General features: G+C 44.1%; 1 protein-coding gene across 5 annotated transcripts in view; it reads left to right on the forward strand.

Annotated features, from left to right (window-relative positions):
• The first annotated feature begins 2,933 nt into the window (after nt 1-2,933).
• SNX9 (sorting nexin 9) overlaps nt 2,934-19,827 on the forward strand; it is a 96,635-nt gene continuing 79,741 nt past the window's right edge. For 2 of the 5 annotated variants that reach the window (XM_059714420.1, XM_059714428.1), the window contains exon 1: nt 2,934-3,098. Coding sequence is in view for 1 of the 5 variants with exons in the window: in XM_059714450.1 (XP_059570433.1) it covers nt 3,087-3,098 (12 nt within the window). In the remaining 4 variants the exon portion in view is untranslated. The remainder of the gene's footprint in view (nt 3,099-19,827) is intronic. The other 3 variants (XM_059714435.1, XM_059714450.1, XM_059714441.1) reach the window with 2 other exon arrangements.

Below are 19,827 nucleotides of genomic sequence, written 5' to 3' on the forward strand. Positions count from 1 at the left end.
ATGGTCTCAAGTTGCAGCAAGGGAAATTTAGGTTAGATATTGGGAAAAACTCTCTCACTAGCAGGGTAGTAAAGCGTTAGAACAGGTTATCCAGAGAGGTTGTGGAACCTCCATTCTTGGAGGTTTTTAAGACTTGGCTAGACAAAGCCTTGGTTGGGATGATCTAGTTGGGGATGGTTCTGCTGTGAGCAGGGGGTTAGGCTAGATGACCTCATGAGGTCCCTTCCAAACTAATTTTCTATGATTCTATTATTCAGAGACTGAGGTGAGGCTGATTAGTCTGTAGTTCCCTAGATCCTTTTTCTTCCCTTTCTTAAAGATGGGCACTATATTTGCCCTTTTCCTATCATCCAGGACCTCCCCTGACCACGATGAGTTTTCAAAGATCATGGCCAGACGCTCTGCAATCGCATTGGCCACCTCCCTCAGCACTCTTGGGTGCATCCCATTCAGTCCTGTGGACTTGTACACATCCACCTTTTCTAATTAGTCCTTAACCTGTTCTTTCACCACTGCCAGCTGCTCACCTCCTCCCCAAATTGTGCTGCCCAGTGCAGTAGTTTGGGGGCTGACCTTGCCTGTAAAGACTGAGCTGAAAAAGGCATTGAGTACTTCAAACTTTTCCACATCCTCTGTCACTAGGCTGCCTCCCCATTCTAAGGGACCCACATTTTCCCTGATCTTCCTCTTGTTACTGACATACTTGTAGAAACCCTTCTTGTTACCCTCCATGTCCCTTGCTAGCTGCAACTCTAGCCGTGCTTTGACCTTCGTGATTGTCATTCCTGCATGCCCATGCAGTTCTCTTATACTCCCCTCCCTAGTCTGTCCAAGTTTCCATTTCTTATAAGCTTCCTTTCTGTGTTTTAGCTCATTTAAGAGTTTCCTGCTAAGCTAAGCTGCTCTTCTGCCATACTTATTAGTCTTCCTGTACATTGGGATGGTTCATTCCTGCACCCTCAAGTAGTTTCTTTAAAACATAACCAGTCCTCCTGGATTCCTTTCCCCATCAGACTGGCCTCCCAGAGGATCCTGCCCATCAGTTCCCTGAGTGAAAAGGTGATTTTCTTAAGTCCAGGGTCTTTACTCTGCTGTTCTCCATCCTGCCTTTTCCTCAGGATCCTGAACTCAGTCACCTTTTGGTTGCTGCTGCCCAAGTTCCCATCCACTTCTATATTCCCCACCAAATCTTCCCTGTTTGTGAGCAGCAGGTCAAGAAGAGCATGGCCCTTAGTTGGTCACTCCTTCACTTGCACCAGGAAGTTGTTCCCAGCACTCTCCAAAAACTCCATGGATTGCCTGCGTACTGCTGTATTGCGCTCCCAGCAGATGTCAGGGTGATTGAAGTCCCCCATGAAAACCAGGGCCTGCAATCAGGAAATTTCCACTAGCTGTTTGAAGAAAGCCTTGTCCACCTCATCCTCCTGGTCTGGTGGTCCTATAGCAGACCCCCACCACGACATCACCCTTGTTGCTCTCCCCTCTGACCCTAAGCCAGAGGCTTTCAGTGGGCCTGTCTCATTTCATACTGGAGCTATGAGCAATCACACAGCTCTTTTACACAAAGTGCAACTCCTCCTCTTCTCCTCTGCCTGTCCTTCCTGAACAGTTCATAGTTTTTCCTCATCTCCAGTATAAACCTATGTTGCTGCAACTTCAAGTCATTGGTCTGAGTTCCTGCTGTTTGTAGCAAGACAGAAAAGGTCTTCTCCCTCATCTTGATGGCAGCCCTTCAGATATTTGAAGTCTATTATCATGTCCCCTCTTAAGCACCTTTTCTGCAAGCTGAATATGCCTATTTCCTTCAACATCTCACACGGCTTGCCCTTTATCTTTTTTGTTGCTCGTCTTCGGACCCTCTCTAACTTCCTGAGGACAACTGTATAATTACCCTATTTCTTTAACTTGGGATTGAAGATGTGGCTAAAGCTGCCCCCTCCCACTACCACTGCATTTACAAACTATGCACACAGTGAGTGTATGCAGATGTTTGTTTGTATTGCTGTCCCTGTATTCCCTACCTCCCCATTTTAATCTACCCATTACCTCATTTTCAAAGGCTGTAAATTAAGCAGGTTTAAGAATAACCTTTATTCTATATCCGTGTACAGCACCTCATACAATAGGGCTCCGGTCTGGTTGGTCCCTTAGGTGATACTGTAGTACTCTGCATAATTACCAATGCCTGCCAGGGCCCACCCACATGACACATGCCGATGACGAGTGAAGTACAGACCAAAAAAAAAAATGCTGTGGAAGAAACTTGATGTCATGGAAGATTAATTTCCTCCAGATGCAGGTTTCTGAAACTCCTGCTTCAAGGCTAATGGCTGGTGGGCCAGCAGCTTTCCCCTCCACAGATGAGACAAACTAATCCTCCTCCCCCACACAAAAACACACTCACACAGGACACACGTGGGACAGACTATTTCTCTTTCCACACATGAGCACACACACAGGATGCACTAGTCTTCCTTCCACACAGCACACGCACACAAATGGGATGGACTATTCTTCCTTTCCTAGACACACGCATGCACGCACACACGCAACAGACTATTTCTTCCCCACATGAAAACACATGCATACACTTGTCCCCCACGTGAACACACACAGAGGACAGACTATTCCTCCTCCCCCACACAAAGACACACACACAGAGGACACACGCGGGACGGACTAGTCCTCCTCCCCCGCCCGAACCAACACACACGTGCGCACACCAGTACACGCGTATCTCACACACGGGACGGACTCTTCCTCTTCTCCCACACGCATGCATGCACGCACTAGCTGTCTGTCTGTGTCGCACACACACGTGGCTGAGGCGGCCCCGGCCCCCGGAGCGCCGCTCTCCCCGCCGCGCGCGGCACCAGCCCCGGCCCAATCCCGCCCTCGGCCCGGTCCCGTGCTGCCCGTGGCGGGGGGCGGGAGCGGGCGTGGATAGGGCAGAGGCCGGGCCCCGCCCCCCACTGCCCCGGTTGCCGCGGCCAGGGTAGGAGCCGCCTCCGCGCCAGCGGGCGGGACCGGGATCGGGAGCGGACGGAGGAGCAGGAGCGGGCGGAGGGAGGCCCCGCACCGCCGCCATGGCCGCCAAGGTGAACACCAGGCCGGGGCCGCAGCCCCGGGACCCCCTCTTCCCCCCGCTGCGGGCTTGGGGTCCCGTCTCCCTCGGGCAGGGCCTGGGCCCGGCTCCCTGCGGTCTGGGCCGTGCTCCCAGGACGCAGAGCCCGGGGCGGACAGCCGCTGGGGTGCCCCCCGGCCCGGCCCCTTTCCCGCGGCACCCGCCCGCTGGTCGCCTCAGTCTGCCGCCCCGCTCCCCCCCTGGCGCTGCCCGGGTGCCAGGGCTGGCTTGGTTTTGGGGAGGAGCTGTTGGAAGCCCTGTCTGGAGAGGTGCTGCTTTTTGTTGCCACTCTCTGTCCGCTTAATTGGTTTGATTGCCAGGGAAGAAACTCGTGGGGTTGGTTGTAGCCCCGTTGGTCTAAGGGCACGGGCAGACGAGGTTCTTAGGGTAAACCCGATCTCTTTTATTAGAAAATAGTTGGAAAAGCTGTTTTTTGCAAGCTTTCGGGTAGGAGCACCCTTCTTCAGGCAGAGGGAGTGACTGCAGTTGTTTTGTGCTCTTCTGGACCGGGCGGGAGCCAGGGCTGTTCTGTGTCATGGAGCTGCAGGCCACACACAGGCCACAGTTATCCTTTCAGAGAGGCGATGGGCATTTCTTGATACCAGCTGCTGAAGTAAGGGCCCTCTCAGACAGGAGATAACCTAAAGTGACCGCTTTGCCGTTGCTGTGCTGTCTTGCAGCAAGGAAGTGGAGAGTTGTGGTGGTCCTGGGGGCACCTTTGGATGTGGTGAGCGAAGAGTGTAAGAAACCAGCACTTTGTTGCTGTAGCTGTCACAGAAACCAAGACTGTAATTGGGTTTTCATCCATGACCTCTGAAACTTGTCCCTGTCACTCAGCCATCGACTTTCTAGAATCAGTAGAATACTTGTTGGAGAGGGAATGTGACTTTGAGTGAAAGGTGTGGGCTACATAAACACCACCTCGTTCAGGGTTTTTCTTACCTTATTGTAACATTTAAATATATCTCTGCTACTGGTATCTGACTGAGGCACGGTTTAATCTTGGAGTTTATATACTACAGTACTTTATAAAGATTTGCAATAGTGTACTCTGGGTCAGCAGTGTGTGCTCTGTCTTTCTTCCCACTTTTATCGTAGTTTGTAACTTGTTTAGAGAAGAATACTCTCTTCAATACAATTACCTGGTGGGCAGTAGAGCTGCAACAGTTTTCAGCTTCATCTCCTTAATTTTGAGGGGAAGCTGGGTTTTCTTTCAGGTGTAAATACCTACTTGGCTTTTTGTTTTGATATACTGATAAGAGAGTAGCCTGTTACCTTGGCCTTAGCGTGCAATACATTTAAGAAAGCTTTATCTGTCATGCTTTAGATTATCAACAATAGGTTCTACTTTTAATTGTTGATGGTCCATGCAACTTCAGTACACCATTCAGAAACATAGCTAGCTATTTTTTACTTATATGAAGTAGGATTTTAGTTGTCACAGTTATCTTTACCCCAAGCGGTCCTCTTCCCCTTTCAAACTTGCTAACTCCTATTAGATCCTGCTAAATGTTGGGGAGGTACTTGCAAAAATGTTACCAAATCTTGTTTCGGATTTGTGTTACCGTGACTTGGTGGATGAGGGTTGGTTTAGGTTTTTTGGGGGTTTTTTGAGAGAAGACCACATTTTAATGCTCTATATACAGTGATTTAAGCCAGAAGACTGTTGTGATCATCTAGTTAATTGATTCTCAAGCAGAAAGTTTTAAGGGTGCCACACAATATTACTACTATTAGCACGAAGACTGACACGTGATTGACAAACTCAGAGGCTTCCAATAAGATTCCAGAGCATCAGAAACATTCAGACATGTGGTGTTTGTGTTCTTTGCAACAGAAGAGTTCCTCTGTTGTTTTTCTGCGCTCAAAACTGAGTGAGAGCAAAGTTAGCATTTTCCAAGGGGTGCCTAAAACACTGAGAACAACTGATCTTAATCTGACCTGCAAAAACACAGGACCTCCCCGAACAACTTTCTGTATTTGAATGTTGTATTTTTGAAAAAGTAGCTAATTTTAATGTTAAAAAATGGAAACTCCGTCACAACTCTCAGTCAAGACTTCCAGCAGTTAACTAACTCGCTGTTCATAAATGCGCTCTATTTTGAATTTGGTACTGTTTAGCTTTAAGCTTTCAGCCATCAGCTCTTGCTGTACTATTGTCAAGTAAATTGAAGAGCTTTCTGCACTCTCTCCAATTGGTTTCCTGCCCTGCCCCCCTCCCCCTAAAGTGCCTTTTAGCGTTGTTGTCAGTGGAGGGACATGGGTGCGTCTGAGAGTCTTATTCCAGACATTTAGATCTTGTTTTTTTTTTTTTGTTTAGAGGTTCTGAAGGCCCTCAGCTTTAATCTGTGTCAGTTGAATTGAGGACTACTTGGTACTCCTGAAAATCATATTGCATGCATCATGTTGGATACCTAATGATGAGGCATCCAAAAGTACCATATGCTTCAGAAAATGTTACCATTAATTTCCCTGTTGCTTTGCTTTCCTATTTGTGAAAAAGTGAATGCTGCTCTGATTTGCAAGTTCACAAGGAGGCTTTAGTAAAACTTGTAAAGCTTTTTGCTAGAAAAATGCTGTTTGCTTCACAGAATTTCTTCAGTTTACTAGTAGATTTCTTAGAGAAAAAATGGCTTATCATTTACCTCCATCGCCACAGTAGCTTGCAAGGTTTTGATTTAATTTGTATTGTGCCATTTGTTACCTTTTAAGCTTTATTGGGTTGGGGATGGGAGTGCTGCAAATACCTGGAAACAGTGTGATGACCCTTAAATAAAGGGAGCTTTAGCTCAGCTTAAATGTAGAGACCTATTATTTAATAAAGAAAATACTCCTGTTTCTTAGGAGGAGCCTTATTTTTAGTTCAAGTCAGTCTTTCAACAGAAATAAAACCTATAATAGGAGCCTGTGGGTCAAGTACACTGATATTCAAGGCTGTTTATTTAGCTGCTGCATATATAGCTTGATCCTACACTGGGCACTAAATTGAAAGTTAAGGCTAGCATCAGGAGCCGATCCTTCAAGTGTTCATGCATATGAATAGTCCCACTGAAATCAATGAAACTAGTTGTATTAACACCTGTTAATAAAATTCGGTGCTTAATTGCCATCTAGGGGCCCAGCCAGATGGGGAGCTCTGAGCCTGAGGCAGCTGTGAGGTGCCCAGGGCAGTGCAGGCTCTTGCCATGCCAATTGCGGCAGCAGAGTCATCTACCATTGAGGCACTGACTACTTTTTCACCTACCCGCAAAGGTTCCCAAATGACATAAAAAGGTTTTGCAGTGTTCTCAGCTGTGCTCTGCTGCATTGATGTCTGCTTGCCCTACAGTAGGCAGAGTTAGTTTTCTGGTTTATTGAGATGGATGCAATCCAAAATTGAAAAATATGCATCAACAAATTAAATACCTAACATTCAAGAAATGTCTTCTGCTTCTAAATATTTATTTGCAAGTATAATATTAATGTGAAATTGATTTCTGAAGGAGGAGTATTTAACAAAATGCTAACAGCCTCAAGTACTACAGTGAGTTGGGGGACACGTACTGTGCAGACCACTTCCTGATCCTATTAGCACTGTCTTACCCTTAGGAAATTTAGTGAAGCAGGACTTAACATGAGAAATGAGATCACAACATTGCAAGCTATATTTACAAATAAATAGCTGACTTCTGCATATCCTTATTCACACAAGTGGTTCTCTTGAAATTGGCAGGCTTACTCATGTGAATAAGGGCTTGCAGGATTATGTTAAAATGCTACAGAAGTGTCAGGCAGGAGCAAGACCTAGTGGATAGTAATGCTTGTAGTATAAACTTAACATAAAAAAAATCAACCCATCCACCCACCCATGCAATGAGAAAGTAAGTGTGGGTTTAAACAGTGTAGTAAAATAGGCATCAGCCTGGTATCAGTTCTTCCTGAAATGCATGGCCCACTGCTTTCTCATCTTTATTTCTGTTTCTGAAGTCACATTTAAGGACTTCCTTAGGTTGGTTCTTGTACATCTAACCAATTGCCAATATAAAGTTGTTTTTTTCTTTTCTTTTTTGTGGAATGACTCTAAAATTGGCAGTAAATTGAGGTTTTGTCATTATTTGCGAAAAGATTGGATCCTATATGATGGGCATGTTCAGGTAAGGACGTGTGTGTGCATGACTCACTTTTTCTAGGTTATTTTAAATATCTAAAGATTGAGTCATAGGAACATCATTACCAGAGCATGTCATCATTCAGAAAAAAACAAAGCTTGGTACAAAAGTTACACTTCTCTTCCTCTTTAGTTATTGTAACCATGTATAAATATGATCTTAATGAGATGAATGAAGTTTTCAAGTAAGTGTATGTAATCGGGTAAAATCTATTTGCATTTTTTTCTACATACTGATTGAATTTCTCCCCAGGAAAAACTCTACAGTTTAACTTGTTAGTATTTTATCAGTACTATGACCAAAAAAGTATATTTTTATTAAAATAATATTTTTTAATGTTGTTAAATAATATTTCCATTAATTGTCTTCTAGTTTATAAACCCTCTCATTAAATCTTTTCAAAAGACTTGAAGAAATGATAACCTGTATATGCAAAACATTTTCCTTGACATCTGCTTGGTTGCAAACAATTTTGTTCTAAAATTCTGTAATCTAAGCTCTCAGATCTCAGAAGCAAAAGTTTACAAAGGGCTGAAAAGAACCCGTGAACATTGTTGTTAAGTGTATTGGTTCCTTCATGCATTGTATTTATAAGTGATTTCAACATCAGTGTTACCAGAATTAGTGTCTTATAACCAGTTCATACAGGAGGCTATAATGTTATAAAATAATAGGGGTGACTTGGGAGGCTGGTCAAAATGCTGAATAAAATGCAATGATGTTTAGAAAGCTAGAAATATTTAGTCAAGTGACTTGTCTAATTGTAGAGATTTGTTGCTTCCCAGTTAGTATGCTGGGTTTCTGGTTGTAGCTGTGTAGGTCTAAGGCAGGGGTAGGCAACATTTTTTGGCCAGGGTGCCGAAAAACCACAATGTCTACCTTGGAAGGTGCCGGAGTGCCGGCATGCCAGAAAAACAAAATGAGGGTGGGGGGAGCGTACATGGCAGGATGCACTGCATATCGGTATATTTAATAATCATAAATGTTGCCGTTGTTTTTGTGTATTCCTTTTTTGTTATGCATGTTGCAGTGAGAGAAAAATGAGAGAGAGAGAACCAGATGTGTGTATACATGGAACGAGAGGCAGACAAAAAACCGGAACCAGATGGGTGGGAGCACAGAGCTGGGCTGCTAGGCCCCCAGACAAAGTCTGACCCAACAATGCCCTGGGCCTGCCGGAGCCCCTGTACTTCCCCGGTGCAGCCAGCCAAGGCCCCAGCCCAGAGCCTGCCCATCAGCCCAACCAACCACCCACTCCACACAGTTAAGCCCACAAAGGTGCAGTGCTCCTGGCAAGGGGCAGTGCCAGCCTCATCCCATTTTGGGGGCTGGGCTTGGAGCAGGTGGGCTCAGCTGCAAGCCCTGCTGCAAGCAGCATGGGCTTTGTGGTTGGCAGCAGCTACCCAGAGCTGGGGCTGGCTGCAAACAGCTGCGTGCGTGCCTCAGAGTAGATGGTGGGGGCGGAGGGGGCCTGAGGCAGCGCAACCCCAGTCTCTCCCCTGCTGCCAGCACAGAGCTGATGACTGGTCTCCAGAGCCCAGCTCAGCTGCTTGTAGCCAGCCTGGGCTCTGGGCAGTAGCAGCAGACATGCTGCGAACAGCTGCGCCGGTCTCCACAGCTCTGGCATCAGCTCCATGCTGGCAGCAACTGCACACGCACCTCAAAGCAGACAGTGGGAATAGGGCCTGGCTCTGAGGCAGCGCAGCACTCCCGCTGTCTGCTCTGAGGTGTGCGTGCAGTTGGTGCCAGCATGGAGCTGGTGCTGGAGCTGTGGAGCCTGGTTTGCAGGCTGCTTGCTGCAGCTGCCCAGAGCCCAGGCTGGCTACAAACAGCTGCGCTGGGCTCCGGAGCCCAGTTATCAACTCCTGTGCCAGAAGTGGGGGGAGAGACCAGGCTTGCGCTGCCACAGGCCCCTTCCCCATCGTCTGTTCCGAGGCATTTGTATGTGCCAATATAGAGCTGGTGCTGGAGCCCAGTGCAGCTGTTTGCAGCCTCCCGGCTTCAGCCAACCCCGTCTCTGGGTAGCTGCTGCCAGCCACGGAACCCGAGCTGCTTGCAGCAGGGTTTGCAGCCTCCCAGCTGCCTGCTGGGAGCAGCCCAGGCTCTGTGGCTGGCAGCAGCTACCCGGAGCTGGGGCCGGTGGTGGTGTGCTGATCAAAATGGCCTTGCGTGCCATGCTCAGCACTTGTGCCAGGGGATGCCGACCTCTGGTCTAAGGACATAGGCAGGCAAGGTTCTTTGGGTACGTGTGATATCTTCTATTAGACCAACTGAGGAGTTGGAGAAAAGTTCTTAGCAGGCTTTCAGGTATAATTGCCCTTCTTTAGGCATAGGGAGTCTCTGCTGTTCTGAGATTCCAAGGAATTAGACAAGCTAAAAATGTGATGGGATGTCATTCTAAATAGGTAGAAATTAGGAAAACAAAAGGCAAAGCAGGGAAGGAAGGGGGAGAAAAAGGGGGGGGAGCCAAAGGTGAGTAAGGCAGACTGTCTAGTAGTAGTAATTCAAGGTAGAAAAGAGGCTGTGAAAAAGGAAACAGCTGGAAATTAGGAAGACAAAGGGCAGAAAAGTAGGGGAAGTAAGGGGAGAAAGAGGGGGTGGGGGAAGAAAAGTGGAAGAGGTTACGTCTGGCAGGTACCCAGCGAATCAGATGTCAGGTGGGTTGTAATGTGTCATAAATCAAATTTCTATATTGACTCCATGATTTTTTTGTATCTGGTAGATTTATGAAGTGCAGTTTGTAGGCCTGTCTGTGACAGGTGTTTTATAAGTTCCCTTTGAGGATTGAAACTGAAAGATCGGAGAGGGAGTGATTGTCTTGTGAGAAATGTGCCCCCACAGATAGTTGAATACTCTTGTCTTTGATAGACTTTCGGTGCGTGTTCATTCTGCTGAGCAATTATTTTGTTTCTCCTACATATTTTCCATCGGGGCATTTGGTGCACTGGATGAGATGTATAACGCTTATGGAGGTTCAAGTGTAAGATCCAGGAATGGTGATGGTTCTGTTGTGGGGTGTAGTTATTGTAGAGGTGGTAAAGATATGTTGGCATATTTTATATTTCTTGTTCCAGCATGGTCTGGATCCAGACCAGGTGTGGTTTGGGTCATAGGGAGTTTGGTTCTGGTGATGAAGTTAGCGAGGTTTGGTGCTTGTTTAAAGGCTAGGGCGGATGGTTCTAGAAGGATCTCTTTCAGAATGAGGTTGTCTTCTAGTATGGATTGCAATTGTTTAAGGATTTTCCATGTAGACTCCAGGGAAGGATGGTATGTCATAACTAATGGTGTGCAATTTGTGGGGATTTTCTTTTTGTATTACTGCAACTCTTCATGTAAAGCTATAGGACAGTCCTCCAGCATCCCAGGGTGCTTTGCTCTGTCCTTCCTCTAGGAGATGATGTATCACTTGCTGGACTCTACTGCTCCATCTGACCATAAGCCAGAACCATGGACTTAGTTTAGGGAACCAGGGAAGAAACAGTTCCAGTATTTGCCTTTCCTTATCTTAATCATGAAGTGTGTTTCAGTCCAGAAAACCAAGGTTTTTTTCCCCTAAGTATTTAGCTTTTTGTTATGTTGGTAGAAAAGGTACCCCCCCCCCCCCGCTTATTTAATAATCCTCCTACTCTCACTTAAAAATGATCATAAGGAAAGTTATTAAACAGTGTTATGTTCTTGTTAGTTCTTACTAGGGTAAAGTTCTTTTAACTTCAGTAACAACCTGTCTAGACATAAAGGTCCACTTAATGGGGAGATCACAATTAACAATTGGTGTGACAGCGGTTTTCTTTTAAGCTTCTTCAGGTTTGAAAATTTCAAGTTTGAATTTTACATTCTTGTATTTAACATTTCTCTTGATTTAAGATTGCACTGCATAATCAAAGATTATGGTAATATATCATCTCTAGTGTATTAAGTAGTTGAAAACTTTATGAAAATATCTTCATTTTTAACTACTTCACCCTGCTCTTTTGAAAATATGACCACATTTATGATAGTCTGTGCAAGCTTTTTCTGATCACACATGACTGTAGGCTGTTACCATAAACTGAGGGTACTGAAACAACCCTACTGAAGCTAAAACTACTCTAACCTAGATGAGAATCAACAAGGCCAAACATCTCTAATATATCTGGCTCCCTTTTTACTTCTCTTGCTATGACTGCAAATACTTTTACTATAAGCTTGGAAATGGGTTTGTTTGAGGGGGGTTTTTTATTCTCTAATTCCACAGGGAAGGGATTTTTTTAATCCATTTTACTTGTTTCTTCCTCTGTTCATTTACTGTAAATTGTATTAGGAAAAGTAGGGTTCCTGTTGGTTGCTTGGTTGTTTTAAGTGTAGAGGTGAACATTTAACATAGATAGTGGAAGATAAATGAACGATGCATGCACTTATGTAGAACTTTCAGTACTGGATGAGAGGTTTTTTTATTGAACAACTGAATGATGAAGGGCCAGGAAAGCTGAATTTCTTTTTATTTTTCTTGGTTTTTAAGATACTTCTTTTGGGATTTGATGGATAATCTGATTAGAAAAAAAGGAAAAAACGTGTAATAGGGATATTTCAGGCAAGGTTCTTTGGGTGGAGGTGGTATTTTTTGTTAGACCAACTAAATGGTTGGAAAAAAATTGTTCTTTGCAAGCTTTTGGGCACAAACACCCTTCTTCAGGCATATTTCAGTTTATGGTGCTGGGTTTAAGAACAGAAGGAAAAAATAGTGTAGACGGTTAATTCCCGTTCATTGGTGGGATAAAATAACTACTGACAACACTAGCTGTATAACTTGAATCTTGCTTGTGTACCAGCTGGAGATCTTGGGAAGATTCACTAAAACATATACTACTGTACTTTTCTCAAAAATTAAATGGTGAGTCACTCTTAGGTTTGCAGTTTTCTCAGTAACTGGAGCCACTTAGAAACTAAGTAACTTGTTGTAATATGTTACCACTTTTAAATATTAGGTTGTTTTAAAAAGTTTTTATATCCAAAATATATAGGAGCTTCCTTAAAATTTAACTAATTAAGTAACATTTGATTGTTTTTCTCCCTTTTTTTAAAGCAGCCCAGCTACTTCTGAAATAGTTTTTGCAGCTCTTATCAATAATGAAAATGGCATTTTCCTCTGATACTTTTCTACCCTCATAGCTTCCATATGGCACCTGAAATATTTTTTTTCTTTCTTAAAAAGCCAAATCTAATTGTTCTTGCCATTTAAACTGAGAAGTTTTTTTTTTTTTTCTTAATTAGACTTGCTTATCCATATGCTTTGCCAGATTTTGTGTTTAAGAATTGCTAATACTTTCTAGAAAGCTGCTGGTAAGGTATAGGTGATATACTACATGAGAAAATGGAATATAAACTGCTGTGGGAGCAAGTAAAAAAAATGTTTGTTTTGTTTTATATCCCTTGCTTCTTACCAACCAGTGATAGACAAAAACAATCAAAATAGGATGCATAATTTCAGGTTGGGGCTGTGATAATTGGTGGAAATTGATTGGCATTTGTATATATTACTAAATGCTACACTTCTAACTACAGTTTTTAATAGTTAAAACTATTAGGGACAATGCATATGACTGAGTTTTTTGTTCAGTGTAGTAAGTGATCAGCATACAATATGACCTCCTTCTCCTTTTAGCTTTCCTTAATTTTTTTTTTTCCTCTTTTGGGAAAATCGTAAGCCATTTATTTAAGAAATTGAGGTATAATAACTAACTTCTGTACACGAAACCTAAATTTTGAATGCTTACCTGTTCCCTTTTTCCCGATGATTAAATGAGAGAGGTGACAACTGGAAGGTCAAAATACATTAGTATTGTATCTCTGTTTTCATTTAAGGGTGCAATGCAAACGCATCTCACTCAGCTGTGCAGGGAGAGTGTTCCCATTAGACATTGACACCTATATTGGGTTAAATTTTCTTACTGAAAGACAAAAGCTTTTACTGTGTAATAAGACATCTTATGTTCTGTTCTTGAGGATGATGAACTAGTCAAAGACCATACTATTATTAAGTGAAAATGGTATTGGTGAAGTGGAGTTTGCAATAAGGCAACGTTTTATCAGTATTAAAGCTAATTGGTGCTCTTGAGGCTTATAAAGAGCTAGTTACCCCAAAGTGGAGTATCTGTCACTTTAAAATTGGATGCATGCTAGCATATGCACACAGTCTTGTTGATTTTAAATATGTAGAGTGTGACTCTTGGGTAGAGACTGAAACAGTGACTGGATCCTTTTGAAGCAGCATGCCCTGCAGGCTCAAATTTTAAGGTTGCTTTTAGGTCATGTTCAATTGTTGGATGTTTTAGGTTAAGTCTAACAGCTGAGCTTAACTGGAGTTTTAAGGTGAATATCCTGCAGGAAATTATAAGAAGATAAATTGCAATTTTCAAAAGAAGCTCTTAAAATCAAATAACTATGGCTCCTAGTTATATATATAACCCATACAGTTTAAATGGTATCTGTTCTGTTGTCTTTTTTAGTAAAAAGATTTTAATTTGAGCAACTGGTTTTGCTAGGCATTTGTAATAATCTTATAAAGACATTTCAACACATTGGCATCTCTGTGTTGGTGTAATAACATCACCAGTTCTTACAATCTGTTAAAGTAAAATGTTTCAAACTTTCTGAAAGTTAATCAATATTTAACACTTTTGGCAGGGGGGTCTATTTAAACTTTTTAATGGAACATTTGTGGTAGGCTGCTCCTCAGTAAGTCTCCAGAAAATCAAGTAGGTCTAGCTCTGAGATCAAGAGATTTTGAAAAACATGTTGGAACTAACTCTGAGAATGCAGGTTTTCCCTCGGCCATACAGTCAACATGAGGTTTAGTGCTTGTTTTCCTACTAGCATTACAGCATTTGGAATTTTCAAGTAATAAGATTTTTGCTCTCCTTTTACAAGTCATGTTTGAAATCTCATTCTAGTGGCTTATGTTCTTCTTTTGTTTGCTTGTTCAGTTGTTTCAAGATTGCATTTTGCAGTTACTTCTGTGATGAACATACCAGATACATACACAGGCTGACACAATTACAAAGCTCTTTCTGGATGTCTGTCGAGTAGTCTGTAATGGAGAGTCACAAGTCTCAGCAGGCTTTCTCTATAGATTCATAGATGTTAGGGTCGGAAGGGACCTCAATAAATCATTGAGTCCGATTCCCTGCATAGGCAGGAAAGTGCTGGGTTTAGATGACCCCAGCTAGATGCCTATCTAACCTCCTCTTGAAGACCCCCAGGGTAGGGAAGAGCACCACCTCCCTTGGGAGCCCATTCCAGACTTTGGCCATTCTAACTGTGAAGAAGTTCTTCCTAATGTCTAGTCTAAATCTGTTCTCTGCTAGCTTACGGCCATTATTTCTTGTAACCCCCAGGGGCGCCTTGGTGAGTAAAGCCTCACCAATTCCCTTCTGTGCCCCCATGATGAACTTATAGGCAGCCACAAGGTCGCCTCTCAACCTTCTCTTGCGGAGGCTGAAGAGGTCCAGGTGCCCTAGTCTCTCCTCATAGGGCTTGTCCTGCAAGCCCTTAACCATACGAGTGGCCCTTCTCTGGACCCTCTCCAGGTTATCCACATCCCTCTTGAAGTGTGGCGCCCAAAATTGCACGCAGTACTCCAACTGCGGTCTGACCAGTGCCCGATAAAGGGGAAGTATCACCTCCTTGGATCTGTTTAGCGTGCATCAGCAGATGCATGACAAAGTGCCATTAGCTTTTCTGATGACTTTGTCACACTGCCGACTCATATTCATCTTGGAGTCCACTAGGACTCCAAGATCCCTTTCCGCTTCTGTGCCACCAAGCAGGTCATTCCCTAGGCAGTAGGTATGCTAGACATTTTTCCTCCCTAGGTTGCAGCACTTTGCATTTCTCCTTGTTGAATTGCATTCTGTTGTTTTCTGCCCATATGTCCAACCTGTCCAGGTCTGCTTGTAGTTGTTCCCTGCCCTCCGGTGTGTCCACTTCTCCCCACAGTTTTGTCATCCGCAAACTTGGACAAAGTACACTTCACGCCCTCGTCCAAGTCACTGATGAAGACATTGAAGAGTATCGGTCCGAGGACCGAGCCCTGCGGGACCCCACTGCCCACACCCTTCCAGGTCGATACTGACCCATCCACTACGACTCTCTGGGTACGACCCTCTAGCCAATTCGCCACGCACCGGACTGTGTAGTCGTCCAAGTCACAGCCTCTTAACTTGTTCACCAGTATGGGGTGGGATACTGTATCGAAGGCCTTCGTGAAGTCTAAGTATACGACATCCACCCCTACTCCTGCGTCCAGGCGTTTTGTAACCTGGTCATAAAAAGAGACTAGATTAGTCAGGCATGATCTACCTGCTACGAACCCGTGCTGGTTTCCCCTCGGCATAATTTTTCCTGCCGGGCTCTCGCAAATGTGAGCCTTGATAAGTTCATTGAAATCAGCTTTCCTAAAGTCTAGCACTTTCACCCTACTAGTTACCTTACCCACTTGACGTCTTATGGTGAATTCTATTATTTGGTGATCACTGTCCCCCAGGTGACCACCGATCTGTAGGTCTCCTACCATGTCATCCCCCGTTGCCAATACCAAGTCCAGTAAGGCATTCCTGCTAGTGGGACCATGTACCTCCTACGTCAGATGGAGGTCCTGTACACAGGATAGGAACCTGCGTGAATGGTGGGACTTTGCTGTCTGTGTCTCCCAACAGATGTCTGGGTAGTTTAGGTCCCCCATGACTACTGCCTCCCTAGTTTTTATGGTCTCCGAGAGCTTCCTCAGGAGCCCCAAATCTAGTTCTTCCCCTTGTTGTCGGGGTCTGTAGCAGACCCCTACCACCAAATCCCTTTCTCTTTGACCTCCATGTAACCTAACCCACAATCCTACTTTCTCCTCCTCCGATTCTGTTTTGATAAGGGTCAATGTATATCGCTCATTGACATAGAGCGCAACCCCTCCCCCTCTCTTCCCCACTCTATCCTTTCTGTACAGCTTATAACCCTCAATGTGTACTGCCCAGTCATGGGAAGAATCCCACCAGGTTTCTGTTAGCCCTACTAAGTCATAAGTGTTTTCTGCAAGCAGGAGTGCTAGTTCATCCTGCTTGTTCCCCATGCTCCTAGCATTAGTGTATATGCACTTGATCCCTGTGACTGGTGCCTTTGTTGTCCCCTGGTTCTGATGCCCAAAGGGCCCCTTATTGCTTAACTGCTTATTGCTTACCTGTGGTATACTGCTGGCCGCCCATGGATTGCAAGTTCCCGATGTTCTCCTTCTTCAGGCTGGGCTGTCCTTGTGGGTGCTATCTTTGAATACCCTTAATTCAACTGTTTTTCTTGATTAATATAAAAAATTACTCCTCAACACTGTCTTTGACTGTGGGTCAAACTTCCTTTCTGAAAGGAGACCATACTATGTAAATCTGTTTAGTGGTCAGTACTGTATTATGATTGTCTGGCAAATAGGAGTCCAAGGTTTAGTGTGGCTGTATGCTGTGATCTTGGTCATCTTATGTTTTTTTTATGTTTATGCTTCATCTTATTTCTATATTGGGGTAATATCTTAATTATTCTAAGGCTTTGGAGGCCCCAAGTAGCTAATCGGGGGAATCTGATCAGAAGGCTGTGGGCTGACAGTCATTTAGCCAGTCAAACTCTTGCTAAGGCTGTCATTTCCTTTTTTTCTAAAGACAGACGTTATAGTCAGTAGTGATTTAAAACTGGTAAAAGTGCATTTTAATCTCCAGTGGGAGAAATGCATTTAGCACAACAACCTCCACTAGGTCTTAAGCATGAAGTCACACACTGTTTGCTCCTCCTTAATACTGTTTCGTATGTCAGTTAACTCGCATCTACACTTATTTTGGTCCTAGAGAATACAAAGGAACAGATTTATTCAGGAAGCAAATTAAGAGTTTGAACTTTCTTCTTGATTGGGTATCTGGTACAATGTGCTGAGTCTGGAATATATCATCAGATATAACTTCTCATTTTTGTCTCTTAAATTATGAATTCTCTATCTTTATAAATGAGATTAAAATTCAGTTATTTTATATGTAAATTATCTTGCTGAAAGATCAAACATGAATCGTGTTAAGATATTGCTTTTCTTAATGTTTGTCTTAAAACTGCATGGGTTTCTTGCATGTGACTTTGCCTAATGCCTTGCCATTCGAGAGTCTGTCCTATTTCTTCATTGCTTGGATTGCCTTCCTTGGTTCCATAGTTTTCCAGGTACCTTTTTATATAAAAATGGTATTTTAAAGGATCCTCAATTTTTAACCTCAACATTCCAAAATCCACCTTGTTTTGAAATTCCTTGGACACCTATCTAAACTTATCAAAAATTCAGTACAGGTTTTCCTCGCTTTATGCTGTACATGCATTCTAGGAAAACGGGGCATCATTTGAATTTGAATAAAGGGAACCCGCTTTACAAAGTAACAAATAGGGATATATTTGAAGAGCTCAACTGTACTGACCCCCCAGACCCACATCTACCACTTTTACAAGACAGTTTTGGTACTCGCCAACAGTAGATGGCAACTACAGAAACACATGTCGCAGACAGCAAGCGAGGAGCACAGATCCACACGGGAGACTTTCGGTGAGTGTCACTCCCACCATGTACTGTACAAAGCTGCTGACTGTGGGCTTCCACCACACTAACTGCGTGAGAGTGAATTTACCTCGCATATAATTAATTTTTGGTATAAAAAGGGTCATTGCACAAGAGGGAATTTGTACATACAGAACCCGCATAAAGTGAGGGAAACCTGTACTTCATTTAAAACGACAAGCCATCCTGTAGCTTATCTACAGTATATGAAAACTGTTGTACAAAAACTTGGAACCCCAAAGTATTTTGTGTTCTTTTTTGCATTGAAGATGGATATCCATAACATATCAAATCAATTTCCCCATCCTAAAATGTCATACTAAGGAGCTACAGTATCTTTTAGTAAGTTAAAGTGTCATAGAGTTGGATTCTGTTACAAGGATCAATAATCCAATCTGCCATACTCTCAATAAACTTTAAAAAGAGACTTTCAATATCAGAATATTCTTTACTGAAAAGTTCTCATACTTTCAGAAAACATCTGCCTTAAAACATTGAATAAAAATGTTTTTCAAAACTGGTATCTTAAGAATTCTTCAAAATTGATTCTTGGACATGTTCTCAAGTCCTCAGGTTTAATGCTGCTTGTAATAAATGGCAAAGAGTGTGCTGAAGTTGCTGCTGGAGGATATTGGACTTAATAGGCCAGTAGCCTAATCATAGAATCATAGAAGTAGGGTCGGAAGGGACCTTGCAGATCTTCAGGTCCAACCCCCTGCCTGGGCAGGAAGAAAACTGGGCTCAAATGACCCCAGCCAGGTAGGCATCAAGCTGCTTCTTAAAGACCCCCAGGGTAGGAGCCAGCACCATTTCCCTTGGAAGTTGGTTCCAGATCCTAGCCGCCCTAACTGTGAAGTAGTTCCTACAGATGTCTAATCTAAACCTACTCTCCAACAACTTGTGGCCGTTATTCCTTGTTATCCCGGGGGGCGCTAGGGGAAACAAGGTCTCCCCCAAACCCTTCTGGTCCCCCCTTGTGAGTTTATAGACAGTCACCAGGTCCCCCCTCAGCCTTCTCTTGTGAAGGCTGAACAGGTTCAGGTCCCGTAGCCTCTCATTGTAGGGTCTGCCCTGCTGTCCCCGGATCATGCGGGTGGCCCTCCTCTGGACCCTCTCAGTGTTGTCAACATCCCTCTTGAAGTGGGGTGCCCAGAACTGGACACAGTACTCCAGCTGTGGCCTGACCAGTGTCGTGTAGAGGGGGAGGATCACCTCCTTAGACCTACTTGAGATGCACCTGTGGATGCACGATAAGGTCCGGTTAGCCCTGCCGACCGTGACCTCACATTGTCGGCCCATGTTCATCTTGGAGTCAGTGATGACTCCAAGATCCCTTTCTGCCTCCGTGCTCTCAAGAAGGGAGTTTCCCATCTTATAAGTGTGTTGCCGGTTACTACTGCCTAAGTGCAGCACCCTGCACTTGCCAGTATTGAAACGCATCCTGTTTTTGTTAGCTCACCCCTGCAACCTATCCAGGTCTTTCTGCAGTCTCTCCCTCCCTACTAACGTGCCCACCTCTCCCCATATTTTGGTATCATCAGCAAATTTGAACAGGTTGCTTTTCACCCCGTCGTCCAAATCTCTGATAAAGAAATTGAACAGTGCGGGCCCAAGGACCGAGCTCTTGGGGACTCCGCTGCCCATTTCCCCCCAGGTCGAATATGACCCACCCACCACCACCCTCTGAGTATGACCCTTCAGCCAATTTGCAATCCATCTGACTGTGTAGGCATTGATGCCACAGTCACCTAGTTTTTTTAATGAGGATGGGGTGTTCAACAGTGTCAAAGGCCTTGCTGAAATCCAGAAAGACTACATCCACGGCGACACCTGCATCCGGTGCTTTTGTGACCTGATCGTAAAAGGCAATCAGGTTGGTCTGACATGACCTGCCCTTAATGAAACCGTGCTGGTTGCCCTTGAGCATCATCCCCAATGCCGGCCCATCACAGATG

This window comes from Alligator mississippiensis, chromosome 1 (genome assembly GCF_030867095.1).
Source record: "Alligator mississippiensis isolate rAllMis1 chromosome 1, rAllMis1, whole genome shotgun sequence".
Lineage (NCBI taxonomy): Eukaryota > Metazoa > Chordata > Crocodylia > Alligatoridae > Alligator > Alligator mississippiensis.